General features: G+C 41.8%; 1 protein-coding gene across 2 annotated transcripts in view; it reads left to right on the top strand.

The window, feature by feature from the left end:
• The window catches only part of HEPACAM2 (HEPACAM family member 2), a 31183-nt gene extending 15816 nt beyond the window's left edge, over positions 1-15367 (top strand). The window contains exons 4-10 of one of the 2 annotated variants that reach the window (XM_053410388.1): positions 1955-2254; positions 11336-11461; positions 11546-11570; positions 11696-11733; positions 12450-12523; positions 14014-14123; positions 14999-15367. In XM_053410388.1, coding sequence (XP_053266363.1) covers positions 1955-2254; positions 11336-11461; positions 11546-11570; positions 11696-11733; positions 12450-12523; positions 14014-14123; positions 14999-15008 — 683 coding nt within the window. In that variant the 3' untranslated portion in view covers positions 15009-15367. Of the gene's footprint in view, positions 1-1954; positions 2255-11335; positions 11462-11545; positions 11571-11695; positions 11734-12449; positions 12524-14013; positions 14128-14998 lie in introns of those variants that run through there. The other variant, XM_053410389.1, reaches the window with a different exon arrangement.
• Positions 15368-16423: the final 1056 nt, after the last annotated feature.

Raw genomic sequence — 16423 nt, 5'->3', positions numbered from 1 at the left:
TCATTTCCTCAGGTGCCCAAAGAAGGCTCCGAAGCTTAAGTGCACCCAGTCATAAGCTCCAAACCAAGCCCAGCTGGTTTTCAGTTCAGGCACAGTCCCTGACAATATGGTTGCTTTGATACACATGGCCTCATCAGCTCATGTTCCCCCTTGTGAAGACATGCAGGCATGCCAGCTCCAGCGGGCTAAGCCCTTTTTGGGGGGCCCTATATTTTGGGGGGAGGCTGCCCCCAATGTCACTGCTCCAGTGGCCGGCTCCTCCTTCTCCTGCCGTGGAGGGGAATGAGGGTTGAAGCAACCTCCCACTGGTGTCGGCACCAAGAGGAGGCAGAGGAGCAGCCATTGAAACTGTGCAACTGCTGCATTTGGCTCCAACCCCAGCTCCTCCCAATGTCCTGACATCACACACACAACGTTTCCCCACCCTCCACAATCGCCCTCACAAGCTGGTGCCTCTGGAAGAGAGAGTCATATGAAGAAGTAAGGAATCCTTGGTTGATTGGCTAGGGTGCACCTCCTGGGTCTACAGCGCAATTGTTCAGTAAATAAAAACCCAGATGCAAGCACCATAAACTCTATTTACCCTAGAGTTATTCCAGAACTAATTTATCTCTCTCCTCCCCCTGTAAATAGACATCTTATGTAATTTACCTTGATATGTAAATAGAGGAGTTTCACCCTTGTGTTTCACCCTGTGCAAGGTTCATACAAGTTTTCGTGGTTTTAGAGCCACTGTTCTGTTGTGTAAAATGAAGAAATGGCCATTTATCCCAGCTTTGCTATAGTGTTGTAGCGAAAGATGCTTGTTTAATGGGCAGCGAAGTTGTCTTTGGTAGATGGAATTCAGGTCACATCTCCCTGGCACCCTGGGGGCTGAAACCAGAGCAGTCAGGATGATTGAAAGAAAGAGTTTTGCAATTTGAATGTGACAGTAGTCCTGATTTGTACATATGCTTATGATAAGTTAATACTTTTTAGAGGAAAAAACCAATGCCCTCGTTTTTTGGATTTGGCTTGCAAGCAACCCCTTATGAGAGCTATGTTATTGTCTGGGTGGAATGAGGTTCAACCTAGATATGACATTAAGTATGTCAACAGAAGGGACGCGGGTGGCGCTGTGGGTAAAACCTCAGCGCCTAGGACTTGCCGATCGTCAGGTCGGCGGTTCGAATCTCCGCGGCGGGGTGTGCTTCCATTGCTCGGTCCCAGCGCCTGCCAACCTAGCAGTTCGAAAGCCCCCCCGGGTGCAAGTAGATAAATAGGGACCGCTTACTAGCGGGAAGGTAAACGGCGTTTCCGTGTGCTGCGCTGGCTCGCCAGATGCAGCTTGTCATGCTGGCCACGTGACCCGGAAGTGTCTGCGGACAGCGCTGGCCCCCGGCCTCTTAAGTGAGATGGGCGCACAACCCTAGAGTCGGACACGACTGGCCCGTACGGGCAGGGGTACCTTTACCTTTACGTCAATAGAAGTAGCTTTTCGTAGGTCTTTTTTCCTGTTAATAGCTACATTTGTGGGGAGGCACATTTTCCATCTTAACTTGAAACAGGACAGTTTCAATTTATGGCTTAAGAAGCTGTATTGTTTCAACAAACCACAGTTTAACAGTTTAGAGTTAGGCGGTAAAGCTAAACTATGGTTAATCAGAAATGTCTGCTCTCTTTCTCACAGCCTCCACAGAGGAGAGAAGGGGTGGTTGAAAGCCAGTTCTCACTGTGGCTCATCCTCATAAAACTAAATCACAGTTTAGCAGTTCATGCAAAAGAGGACTCAGAATGGAAAGAAATTTAAAATGCAATGAATCCAAAGATCATCTTTATATGGATTTAAGATACAGCTAGAAATAACAGCATGTGAAAGAGAAATATTGCAGTTGGAAGATCTGACATAACAGTCATTTGTCATGTTTCTCTGTTGAGTTTATATTCTCTCTCTTTAATTGTTATATCCACACAGATGGGCCCTATGGACTTACCATAAATTCTGACAATGGCCAGAAGTTAGGGGATTATTTTACGTTTAACAAAGGGGAAGCAGTCCAGCTTTACTGCTCAGCAGATTCCAATCCACCAAATATTTTTTATTCATGGACCCAGAGGGCTGACAACTCCACGCGCCTCATTAAGTACGGAAGGTCCCTGGAAGTTGTATCTGAGAAGGTGACGCAGAAAACAGAAGAATACAGGTGCAGAGCTCTCAACAACAAGACTGGGAAGTGGAAAGAAACCCACATATTTGTGATTATGATGCCAAAAGGTAAGAATGAATGCTCACATGTCAACCTACAAGGTTTGTACAAAACTTCCAAGCCACTGTCAGAAAACTCAGCCAGCCAATATCTTAGAGACAGAAGGGAAAGCCTCACCAAACTTGTTCCCTATCACCAAAGGGGTCCTAGGAAGTGAAATTTTATGGTTTCCGCAGAGGAGAGCATTGTAATTCAATAGGTACAAATGAGACCAAAGTTTATAGCATAGAGGTGCCCTTTATGAAAGGTTCGGCAACTTTAGCACACAAAACAACACTGATGCAGTGACTAATTTATGTAGTCGGATCAATCAATATAACTATATTTACTTACTGAAGAATAACATGAAAGGGAACCTATATAGGAAGAAATCAAGGGTGCTCTCTGAAATTTTGCTCTTTTCTCCACTCCTTATCCAAACTAGAATTGTTGGCCTTTAATACACGTTCTGTTCCTGGCGTAGAGGTAAATAGTATGTTAGGTAATTCAGCTGTGAATGAAACACTTGAGCCAAAGTTGACGAGGAAACAGTAGAGCCAACATTGCTGTTGTTCTACCTGCCCGTGACTGCTGCAGTGTAACTACATTCCAGCCCTTGAACATCACAGTAGCTTAATGCAGTTATTAGTATACGCCTATGCAGATCACGAGGAGACTTAAGAGTTTCCCATTCATACTCCAGAAGCCTAAATATAGGCAGCATTGATAAATCAAGCAACCTCTTCTTCTTTCATACTATTTGCCATAGTGAATGGTCTAGGATAGGGGTGGGGGATTTGTGGCTCTCCAGGAGTTGTTGGACTCCAGCTCCCAGGATCCCTGTTCAAAGGCCATGCTAGCTAAGGCTGATGGGACCTGTAGTCCAACAATGTATGGAGAGCTGGAAGTTCCCCATTCTTGCACTTGCAGCACTCAATGAACCTTACTGATGCTTGGAGGATGTGGAACTTACTAGTATCTCAGAGAGAGACCAAATGAGATCCACGTAAGCTGCTTTTCTATTGGGATATAAGCAGGATAAATAAATAAGAATCAACAAGGATACAATACTATGCACGCTTACCTGGGAGGGAGGGAGTCCCATTGACCCCAAGGGGATTACTCCAAAGTTGACCCATATGGTGCTTTAAACAAGAAAACTGCTAAGGTGATTTTTTTCCTATCAGATTATAGCTGATCTGTATAGTTACAGAAATATTTTTTCTTTATTAATTAGTTAATAAATGTTTAAAATGCATTGTGTAAAATTGCACAAGTTCCATCTCCTTCCCTGCCCCCCATTTTTTATATAGAAAAATATTTGTTAGAATGAGGATAACTCTCACATGCTGCCCTGTTATTAAGTATATATCTTTTTCACATAGCCATTACATTAATGTAAACTCAAGTTATTCAGATGTTGCCTTACAGGACATTTCACAAGCTTGTTTGGCTTTGAGAACACAAAGACCTGAGCCTTTATGCTTAAGATAAATACGGTCAGCAGCTGCCTATTGTACAAAGGGATTTAATATAATCACAGATGAAAGTTCTGTGTTTTCAAACACACTGAAAGGAAAATAGGTTACAATTTTACAGTGAAACCTATTCAGGGTTTTTTAAATGACGCCTGGAAAGAAAAACATAATCAAAGGTTTTGCGTTGCGTAAAATTACATATTTCCTATTCATGAAAGTAAAATAGGACTCAATTGAACAGGATAATAAAAGCACCAATATTACAGTTTATGGTAAGATCTGAAAAGCTAGCAAAACCTGCAAAATGCCGATCTGTACACTTTCTGTTTACACTTTTAAGAATATATTGCCAATCATATCTTAGTTAACTCATACTATTTGAAAACTTGGCTCATATATACAATTACATATCATTGGGTTTGCTTCACATCAAACCAATATTTGTTGCTTATAAGTGCTATGAAAATAAAGAAGAAACCAGCTGGAACTTCTGGCAAGATAGCCAATCTAGTTTGTGTTAGAGAGATCTAACAGCACGGGTTAGAGAGGATTTCACTGGGATTTTGCAGGGACCCCCTGATCTGTCTGTGGCCCCAATATGTAGCCCCCAGATCAGGATTATTCACCCTGTGCCTGACCAAACCAGATCCAGCCCTGGAACAAATCAGGGGGTGGGGCCAAGGATCTTTCTAAAATGGTTTTTAAATTGAGGCAGGCATGCCCAGGCCTGATGGCTCCTTAGGATCACTGGATCACCATGGAGATCTGCTGGAGTATCCATCTCCCCTTGGACTTCATCTGAGGAGACCATACTTAGCCATACATACCAGAGAGGAGGGATCTGTAGCTCAGCAACATAGGGAGGGCCAAATGTTCCCCACCTTATAACACAAAGTAGGTGTCAGGGTTCAGTTCTGCCCCAGACCTCAAATCTAAGGTCTCCTCAGATGAGAAGCAAGGAGATTTGGAGAATCTCCCTGCTGCTAATGGTCCTGAGGAGCAATCATATCTAGACTTTCCTGCCTTGGGACTAGAGGTTCCTACACCGGCAGCTCTCAGATGCACCCCACCCCACCAGGGCCATAGGAGTAGAGGGGATGGCGAGCCAAGCAGGAACTTCAAAGCGGTCACCAAAGGATGCTTTGATGTCAAGGATGCTTCCCAGCCAAAGGAATGCACATGGCAGATAGTTGTTGTCAAATATAGCACAGTCGCTTCTACAGCTCTGGACTCTATGGAGCAGTTACAGCAAGTGGCATCCACATCCCCTCGACCAGTTTATGTACCTTCAGAATGAAGGTACATAATTTCAGAATGAAATTAATAAGCATATTTTGTCTAAGGATATAAATCACAATTAACAATGAGACGGACACAGGTTAGTTCTGTAACGTCTAACTCGTGACCTTCAGAGTTTTACAGTTTGTGACTAATGATGTTATTGGTTTCTATGATGTCAATATTAGCAGACTTGTAAAAGGAGGCAACAGTTTATGATTCCTTATCTTGCAAAATGAGGCCTCAAACGACTAAAATAAATTAGTAATAAATATAGGAAGCACGTAGGAATATACACCCCGTACCACGTTGGCTTGTGCTTCTGCTCAGAGAAGTATTTAGAACTGTCAGTCCTATGACCGATCTCAAGTGCAACTTTCCTGAACTAAGGAATCGAAGCTCCATTTAGAAAATACTGAACAAGGAAAGGTGTGGTGGGTGGATTCAGATCTCTAGGAGCCAGTTGATCACTGTATTAACTTTGCACATTACACCAGAAGAGTGGAAGAAGACGACTGACTATCTGTGAGGGCCACTTTCTCCCAGTAATAGCCCAATGCTTCTCTCTGAACTAAAGCTCCCAAAGTAGACAGAAAGTTTAACTGTGTATGTCTTCCTCCTGGCTTCCCCCTTCCTAATGCCGCCATTGGCAACTGTGAGTTTCAATGGAGGAAGGGTGGGCTGGAGGCAGGGGAGAATGTTGCTTAACACTTTCCCTTTGGGGCTGTTTTCCTCTCAAAATTCACACACACACCGATTTTCTTCTCTTCTACATATGGAAGGGAAATCTATGGAGAGTGGGAAGATGTGGATATCCCTATGTATTTCCCCTGTGTGTGAAAGCAGTGGGAGGAATTTTGAGTGGCAAAATGGCCAGAGGGGCAAGGGCCTTCTTCCAGGTGACCCACACAACATGAGATCTTGAGATTTCTCCTGCAGGGAGATGAACTAAGGGGACACTTCCAGACTGTTGCTATTTTGGGGTGGGATTCAATCACATACCAGCAAATTCAGGTTAAAATGAAGTTGATTGGTAGCTCTTGAGCAACAAAACCCACTTCCCTCCCCCTCAAAAAAAAGGAACTTTGTTTATTGTGATAAAGAAAGTGATGGAGAAATGCACTAGAAAGTGTGGGGTGACCCTTGCTTTGAAGCAACATGGCATAAACTCCCTGTAAACAAATTGGAATGAACGCTCGATAAATAGCTGATGTCGTCTAGGTAAAGGTAAAGGGACCCCTGACCATTAGGTCCAGTCGTGGCTGACTCTGGGGTTGCGGCGCTCATCTCGCTTTATTGGCCGAGGGAGCCGGCGTACAGCTTCCGGGTCATGTGGCCAGCATGACTAAGCCGCTTCTGGCGAACCAGAGCAGCACACGGAAACGCCGTTTACCTTCCCGCCGGAGCAGTGCCTATTTATCTACTTGCACTTTGAGGTGCTTTCGAACTGCTAGGTTGGCAGGAGCAGGGACCAAGCAATGGGAGCTCACGCCATCACGGGGATTCGAACCGCCAACCTTTTGATCGGCAAGTCCTAGGCTCTGTGGGTTTAACCCACAGCGTCCCCGTGTCCCTGATGTCGTCTAACCTCCCCACAAATTTTGGGCAAATGAATCAGGATGAATGCTCAATAAGCAGGTTGTCTGGATGCCACCACTGCCTTCACATCTAGAGCTCATGTGACCCTCCACAGGAGGGTTCCTCCATTCCACATTATCCCTGAAAAATTGGGGGGGGGGTCAGATGTGCAGTTGCGCATTAATTTTCTACAGCTTCTCCTGGAGTATGGCCGCACTCAATCTGGATGCTGGCTACTCTCGGATTGTTGTAAAGTTTCTCGACCCTATTATCAGTGCCAAAAATGGAAGTCTTTTATTTATTCTAGGGCATATCATTGTACTGTTACTATGAGTAGTTGCTCAAATTCGTTTGCAATTTTGCGAAGCCATGGCTACAGCTTATCTCCCTCTCATTTGCTCATAGTGAGATATGGGATTATATATATTTAACTAAAAACAGACACTCTGAGAGACAAATATAACATGAACTGGCACTCGGCAAAGGGCCGACTCATGTTACAAAAGCTGTGCACATCATAAGATAGCACATAATATATTTGGGGTATGTACAGATACACATAAAAGGGTTTTTTTAGAAAGAAAGAAAGAAAGAAAGAGAAAGAAAGAAAGAAAGAAAGAAAGAAAGAAAGAAAGAAGAAAAGGGGGTGGGAGCAGATGCTGCAGTCTAAAACTGCATTCTTCATGTTGTTAACATTCATACTGATTCCTGTCCAGAGTCTAGCTCAGGGAAAACTGGTTCTGAGGTTATGCAGCAAAAACAACAGGGCACTGCGCTGACTAGTCAGTATCTGTGACATCACAACCTCTCCTCCCCTTGGGTCCTCCAAGCAGACTATGACTCTCAGCATAACCTACACCACAGGACCATTGCAAGAATAATACGGGGGTGGGATCAGCTCCTTGGAGAAAATACGGGATATAAATGTAGCACTTCACACAAAAATATGGCTAGAAGCAGAGAAACATAAGCAGTAAATGTCTGAAAACTGTCAGTGTTGAATTGCTGGTAGGAATAACAATATTTAACAAAGCAAAAGTGGAAGTAACCTACATCCAAGACACACCCTTTATTCTTAATCTAGTGTGTCTGGTATATGTTTAACTTGATGATACATTTCACATTACTCCCCCCCACACACATACACAATAAAAACACTGATTTCGCAAAGATTTTTAAAAATGTCATGTGCCAGGGTTCTTCCCTGATTTCCCCCATGCGCCAGTCAACAGTCTTTAGGGTGTGGCATCATTCCATATATCAAAAAAGCTAAAGGGAGATAATGAATCAGATGTGATGCTGAACATGTGCTCTGAGTTACAGTTCAATTTTTACTCGAAAATTCCTATGTCCACAGAAGTAACATTTGTCTCATCTCTGTGCCTCAAAATGTATTGTGGGTGATGTGGGTGTTGTCAACATGGTTTAATGCTATTTACCTGTCTCCTGGGAGCTGTAATTCTGTGGGGTGGGGGGAAGGGTACATGTGAACAAAAATGCATATATTGAGGTAAAATGCGCATAAAAATGGATATATTGCTGAAAATGCATACAAAAATGCATTATATTAGGAGAAATATAAATATAAGAGGAAATATGCTTTGGAAAAATGTGTTTATTAGGCAAGGTTGCATGCAAAATTGTGCACATGAATAGAAATTCGTACTAAAATGCTGGTCAATTTTCATGATGACTTCTTGAAATAAATTCAGAAACTGATGTGGAAATGTGGAAAACTAGGAATTTAAGATTGGACAAATTAGAAACTGAAATGAGCAGATTCATCCGTCCCTAAGGAAGATACATGTGAAGTGAGCGTGATAAGAAATTAGGGTTGGCATACGTCCGGATTTTCCCAGACATATCCGGAATACTGCAGTCAACAGCAGTGTCCAGGTGGAAATCGGGAAAATGTCTGAAATATGGCAATCGCTATTAGAAGTGGGCTGAAATTCTAGGAAGATGCCGATAAATATATAGTTAACTTGGTCTCCTACCTGGTAAGTAGATTTCCTTGCATGAAGGAATATAATCAGTTAACCTACTTACCCAACCCTTCTAACTAAAGAAATAATACTTTTTAAGTCTGAACTGCTAAACAGCTCCAGTGAAAATATAAATGAAGCATAAAGGAAATCCTATCTGAAAGTATAATGTTTAGCTAAACTATGAACCGAAATATCTAACAACTTCAAATATATAGCTGGATTGAAGAAACACACATTTTTTTTCTTAAACAAACCCATCTTCTCTGCGTAACCCACGACACTCCCCAACTGTGCCAACAGCTGTTAGATATAAAAAGCAGCAAATGAAGCAACATCAGCTGCATTGTTAGGTAAGCGTCACAAAGCTGTCGCGGGTGCATTCATTTTGAAGGGTGCATCGCACTGCAACAGCCTGCAAGGCAGCTGGCAAACGTGGATCCAGATCACAAATAATCTGGGCTGGCTTTCTCCTAGGCTGGTGGTTGCTCCTAGTGCCAAAGCAAGAGAAGTTAGGAGGTTGGAGATTTGAAGGAGGGAGGTGTGCCCTCGACAAGACAGTCTGGGGCAGTTCTAAGATGTTACTACGAATTTTCGCTTGTCATACAAGCGAAGCCAGAACTGAAGTAATGAGAACGAGGTGTGAGTGCCCTCTAGCGGCCGCATGCAGCCACAGCAAGTGCAACCCATGAGGAACAGTTCCAACATTGAAAGGTGAAGAGATATTTTAAAATAATGAAAGCAGAGCATAACAGGTTTGTAGAAAATAGTCTAGGGCTAGCTATTTCCATTCCTGGCTTAACCCAGAACGAAAGCAAATCCAGTATCCATCTTGTGAATTGACACTGCCAAAAAGGAAACTGTCTACAAATTATATTTCATCTAACAATCCATTACATTTGATTCCACAGTTTGGGTCTCGTTACTGCTGACTGACAGTGGCAGCCTGATTATATGCAAATTAAGGCATATGCCTAAGCACATTTATCTGCACAGAATCAGGTTGCAGTGACGTCTAGCCTCTCCCCCCCTTCATATTTCACCATGAATGCACTCCTTATTTAAAAATCTGAACCCCACTTTCCACCATGTAGGTGTCAAAGCAACTGACAACAATAAAATGCGCAATATGCAAAAACATAAATTAAGCCTCTAAAATTTAAAAACTTCAACCATTTAAAATCGAAATGCACAAATAAGCTAAATAAATATCTCATAAATCCTTTGCTTCGGGGAAAACAGCAGAGAGAGAGAGAGAGAGAGAGAGCAGCAGGAAGTGGGCAGCAAATTTGCTGCTGCACATTTTGAATGTGCAAATGCAACAGCCGAACGAAGAGTAGAATGAAGAAAGTCAAGGCTATGCAACTCTCACCAAAACTGATCTCAAAATAGCTGTGGTCCTTGGTGTAAGGTGTTTGTTGGTGTTCCCCAGAACAGCTTCGCTCCACGCCAGTGGAGGCTAAGCAAATTTGGTCAAATGGGACACTGCCTCACCCACCTCTCTGTCTTCAGCCAGTTCCCAGCCTGCCTACCTTTTTACATGCTAGGGGGTGACCTTGCCTGTCAGGTTCCTCCTCCTTAATGTCAGGGCTGCCATTGTAGAACTGCTCAGGGATAGGGGGGGCAGGGGACTAGAATTAGTTGTCATTGGCTCTGGCTCCACCTCCAATTGGCATCTCCTCTCTGCCTTCTGCCTGGATGTGGCATTTGCCCATTTTTTAAAAAAATGTCTGTACAGGGGGAGAGAAAGAGTTAATAGGTAGACCAATAGAAAAGCCAGAGGCAGAGCCTACCTGTTTATAAAAGGGCTTAGCCCGAGGTTTGGGTTGGTTGGTTTTAGTTGGTTGGGAAAGCAGTTGGCAGACAGTTGGAAATACAGTGGTACCTCGGGTTACATACGCTTCAGGTTACATACGCTTCAGGTTACAGACTCCGCTAACCCAGAAATAGTACCTCGGGTTAAGAACGTTGCTTCAGGATGAGAACAGAAATCGTGCTCCGGCAGCACGACAGCAGCAGCTGGAGGCCCCATTAGCTAAAGTGGTGCTTCAGGTTAAGAAGAGTTTCAGGTTAAGAATGGACCTCCGGAACGAATTAAGTACTTAACCCGAGGTACCACTGTAGAGAGACAGTTAGTTGGTTCTTGTGTGAGGGGAGGTAGAAGAGTTAGAGACAGGATAAAATAAGACTAAGAAGGTAAAGAGTAACAACGTTTTGAATGCAGTTAAAGTTTATTTGTGTTTGCAATAAACTACACTCTTCTTTGTTAACTTAAGAACCTGACTGAGACTAAGTGATTTACCAGGAAGGATCTGGTTGGTGGCAGTGGATTAGTGGTGTCAATAGTCCGTGAGACAACCGGGGGCTCCATACAAATGCCACACTGGCCAACCCCAATGGGCAGCAAACATTATGGCCCCTTGTACATGTTCACAGAACACATTTGTTCCTACTGTCATCACATTACCCACAAACTCTTGAACTTGATCCACACAGAAACCAGGCCAAATAAAGGACTAAAGTAATTTTCTGCTCTTCTCTGCAACTCAAGTAAAGTCAGAAGAAGAAACGATAAGTTTCAGGGCCAGTTAAATCGTATTTAAGAATTATTTTCCACTGGTGGCATGCAGACACTAGAATGGAAGAAGCAATTCCGGGGATATTTGCACTATTTGAACCAGTGTTGATGCTCTAGCTCCAAAGCACTGCTGTGTGCAATGTTTTGCATTATAAGCATGGCCAGAATGATAAGTGCAAATCAAATATCAACTTCTGTTCTTCTCTGATGCAGGACTGGAGCAGCTGGCTCAAAGAGAAAAATATTTGTCTCCACTAGGAATAATATGTGGAATTTCCTTATTTTTGATAGTATCAATGTTCCTTCTAGCATTATGGAAAAGATTCCAGCCTCATAAAGGTATGTTAAATTAACGCCGGAATAAATTCAAAGCTTCTGTAAACCATAACAAAAAGGGTTGATTGTTCTTTGTCTCTTTTTCAGTTCTACAGCAGAAGCTGCAGACCAGGTAGAAAACTTAATTATCATTTGTCTACACGAAGCTTTTAAAAGAAGGGGGGGACGCAGCATCTTTTTGCTGCCTACAATTCTGCGCTGAATTTTAAATAATTGTATTTCTGTTTAATGTTTCAGGCCTGAAGCAGATTACAGAAAAGCACAAACTATTTCAGGTAATATATGATATAAAGAGTTAAATGGAAATAGACCACTTTAGAAGCTTTCAAAAGAATCAAAGAGAGGAGGACAGCAAAACGACAAGTTAGATAATGATTAGGTTTCCAAGTCTTTTCTTAAAAGCAGTATCTTGGAAGGAAGGGGGAGCAAACTGCAGTGGGATAGCGCTACAATTGGGAGTTGGGGGTTACTTGCTGCCTTTCTCATCTACTGTAAATTGCACCATGAACCTCCTATTTTCGCCATAAAGGAAAACACTCATCTGGAATCCCCAATGTGGAGCCCATGGGCACCATGTTGCCCTTAAAAACCCCATTTGGTGCCTGCCAAGGATTGCCTGCTTTGAGCAGGGCTTGCTTGATTTTTAGCATCTGTGGTGGTGTTGTTTTGTTAAGAGTGTGTGTAGGTGTTTTGCCTGTTTGGGGAGGATGAACTGGTAGGTATAGTCAACTCCTGCAGAGAGCAGAATTTAGCCTTCTCTTCTTTATCTGAGGAAGAGAAAGTTTAATTCTGCTCCCAGTTATTACGATGTCAGATTATCGACAGGTGAGTGGTTACAACCACCTGCCAAAGTTGGCCTATGGGGTGGTCCTCTAGGGTGCCAAAATGGTGCCCCACTTCTGCAAATCACACACTCTCATACTGAACCTGAGGTGGAACACAATTGTCCATAATAATTACTTTCTCTTTATTTAAATATCGGCACTTTTAGGGCATGAAAACGCGCTGGATGATTTTGGAATATATGAATTTGTTGCCTTTCCTGACGCTGCAGGAATTTCAAGGGTAAGTGCTTATATCTCTGCAGCATGGATATCTGAAAAGCCATTTTGCCGGCAGTATTACAAAACAGAAATAGCCCTTGATTTAAAGGCTTCCAAAAACAGAAATATAGATATATTCATAAAGAAGGAAGGCGGTTCATTTTAGCAACTCTGAATCTGACTCTTTTGTTACGGTCTGTGTTTTTCATTGTTACTTCTTCATTCTGAGTGTGATAACTACTTCCCAAATCTTCTGAGCTTTTAGTGGCACTGAAAAGCTACACTATAAGGCCAGTCTGACATGGTGGTAGGAGTTTGGGACTAGGACTCCAGAAATTCATGTTCAAATCCCCACAGAGCTATAAAGCTCACTGGCTGCCGTAGGGCCAGTTTCCCTCTCTTACCCTAGCCTGTTTCACAATAGGGTGGTGTGCATTTTTTGCGAAGATAAAACAGAGGAAGAAATAATACCGTATGTGCTGCCTTAAGATACTTGGAAGAAAGGGATGGTACCAATGAATGAAATAAATAGCCAAATGCTACAGAGTGCCTTAATGTGTATAGATGAAAACTCACCTTGCCCAAAAAATAAATGAACGGATGCCCACATCACACACAGGACCCTGTCTGTTTCCTTTGCTGTTTCTTCTTCATTCTACTTCCTCAATCTTAAGAACTTCAAGTCACACTGAGAAACTGCAGGTTCCCTAAATGTGCACAGACCAGAATTCATCCTGCTTAAAAAGGATGTTAGATCTGAGGCCAGTCTAGATCCGGGAACAGATTCGCCAGTTTTTGAAAGGCCAATTCATGTCAACATGAAGCTGTGCCTTTGGTGTTATGAACCCAACTCCCTCCAACTAGAAGTCAGACAGGCATTGGCCCTGTGGAGTTTCAAATGCCTAGTTAATATCATATTTCAGGATGCTATTTGCATTATAAATGCTTCTCTGAACATTTCTTTTCTCATGCTTAAATTTCTGAGATTTTTAATTTATGTCTTAAACATGGCATGTTGTATATTTTTGTCACCTTTTGCCACTTTGAGATCTAGATGGTGAAAAAATGGGATATGTATTTTTTGAATAAATAAATAAATAAAAAAGGCCTGTCCTCCCTCACTACAATCTATAGCCAGGCAACACATTAAGCCAGGCTTCCTCAACCTCGGCCCTCCAGATGTTTTGAAACTACAATTCCCATCATCCCTGACCACTCGTCCTGCTAGCTAGGGATCATGGGAGTTGTAGGCCAAAAACATCTGGAGGGCCAAGGTTGAGGAAGCCTGCATTAAGCAAAACATTGGCTTAGCAGCTGCTGCACCACACTGTCCTGTGCTATAAGGGCCGGGGAGGAACAAAATGGGTACAAATTCCTCTCTAGGAGACCATAAACCATTGATTGGTTGACCCTCTTGTGCAAATAAGGCCTACATCTCACTGGCTCTGTTTTAGGCTTCCATGTTAGTTTTGCCTATCTTGCTCAGAGAAAAACATTATTTCCTCCTTTCAGGTGTCAAGTTGGTCAGTTTCTGTCTCTGATACTGCACAAGGCCAGGATTTTAATGGAACAGTTTATGAAGTTATTCGGCACATTCCTGAACAATATCAAGAACGTCAAGAGTAAGTTGCGCAAACCTAATTTGTCAACCAGGTTGCACAATGAGACTGCCTGGCAGGGGTGGACTTTAGTAATATGGTGCCCTGAACAAGGACAAAATTTGTCCCATCCCCCCCAATATTTATTGTTTTCACAATAATTCCAATATTATAATAATGGTAATCTGTTAATCAGGATTTTATTTTATATCAGTCAGTCAATCTATTAAAAAACATATAGCCTGGCGTTTTAATGCCATTTGGTATTTCCAAGAAGGGAAATACAAAAATCAGAATAATTAAAACCATCAGAATTATAACAAAGTCTTGTGGTGCCTTAAAGACTAACAAATTTATTATGGCATATGCTTTAATGGACTATAATCCATTTCATCAGACACAACTAACACAGACTCACTAAAATGGTTTCCATTCTGGGAATTGTTAAGAATTACAGTAAATAAAATTTAGCAGAAAATATGAAGAAACATCTGGATGACAGTGATTTTCATTCCAGAGAGCTCTCTCTTACATATTTTGGGTTTGGGTTTGGTTTTTTACCTTTTCAAACATTACTTCATCTATGTCATGCTATAAGCTTACAGCACAGAGGACTTTATCACATTTATATTCTGCGTATGCATGACTTGAGTGTGCAACATTCTGTCCGCTACACCCCACCCTACTTAACAGTTTGCAATGCTTAAGGAAATGTTTGCAATGAGGATATCCTGTGATATCTTAAGACATCACTTTGTGGTGTTTGTTTTGCTGCAACACATTGCCCCTCTGGAATTTGTTGGTATTGTTTATGGAATGAAGTTTAAAAGCTCTACACACAGTCTTCTCAACCAGGAACTGTGACTCAATATGAGTTTGATTTTTTTCCCCCCTCCTAGAGGCACATGAAAAGAAAATGAAAGCATAGGGATGAAATCTGTTTTTGGAAATAGAAGAAGCAACAAATGCCACAGCATGGGAAAGGATCGACCTGTCCCTTCTAATGACAATGCCATCTCAAGTTTAATAAGCTTCTTTGCACATTTCTAATGTTATATATATATATATATATATATATATATATTAGCCTTGTTTAAATTATATATTGCTTACAGCTGCTGATTACAATTTAGACTGTAAAAGTTACAAATCCAACAATGAAATGTCTAAGTGTTGGCTATTCCATTACTGTATTCTAAAATATTGGATTGCTGCCATCTGTGCCCAATGAGAAGGATCTCTAATGCTTGTTTTTGTTTTTGTTTTTTTTTAAAAAGAACACTAAGATGAATGTGCCCTTAAGATTTTACATCAGCCTGTGCTGTAAATAACGATAAATAAGTATATGTTAGCAGCATGATAGGTGTTTGTTAGCAAATACCTGCTTTTTCTAAAGTCAGTGAACATTGCATTAAGTGAACATTGCAACTGAAATAATGTATAAAGTGATTCGCTGTGACTGCTATATTTCAAAACTGTAAATATGTATGTATGTGCGTATGTATATGTATTCAGTGATGGCTAGGGCCTCCTAAAGGAGAAGGTACTACAAATCCTTTGCATCCTAACCCTAAACCATTCTCAGCCATATCTTCCCTTCCATCTTGGAAGCCCTACGTATTAGCCATGGAGAAACCTGGGTTAGGAGAAGAAAGGTGATTTGCCCAAGGCTACAAACAGGGACAAAAGCAGGCATGACATTATTTATGTAATTACTAATCCATATTTTAGTATCTTTTTATAAAGTAAATAGCAGTCATAGCCCCGCCCCCCCAGTACCCTCACATGGAAGGAAGAGACTTTAACTCTTTTTCTTCACCACAGTTCTGATCTGGGTCAAGGGGAGCATGCAGCTGCTGTATGAATAATCTGGAGTCTGTTTTGACCCTCGGTGCGATGCAGAGATGGGGTGTGAGTTCAAGCCCCCAAATAAATTCTCCCCTTTGTTACTGTGCCTCTTCACCAAAAACATGATTTTGCAGAGACGAAAAAAATCATTCCCCTATATGGTAACTACTGCAAGAACAGTACACACTAGACAAATTAAAATTAAAAATATTAAGAAGCTTGTGCATCTCTGTTCTCTTCTGCTATGGCCGCAAGAAGGAATTTGGAAACTGTAAGAGTTCAATGACAGTTAAACTAAGGTGGTAGCAAAAACTTATTATCTGCCTCGTGCAGCCACACCAGAGTCCACAAACCCAGAGAAGATATCTAAATGCAGCCAAAATGTGGTACTAATGAGAGAAAAACAAACGCCCAAAACTTTATTATAGATGGGTTTGGCTAAAGGCATAATTAAAACTTGCAATGACAATCAAATA

This window comes from Podarcis raffonei, chromosome 12, assembly GCF_027172205.1.
Source record: "Podarcis raffonei isolate rPodRaf1 chromosome 12, rPodRaf1.pri, whole genome shotgun sequence".
NCBI classification, from domain to species: Eukaryota; Metazoa; Chordata; class Lepidosauria; order Squamata; family Lacertidae; genus Podarcis; species Podarcis raffonei.
This window is presented reverse-complemented; position numbering and strand designations above follow the sequence as displayed.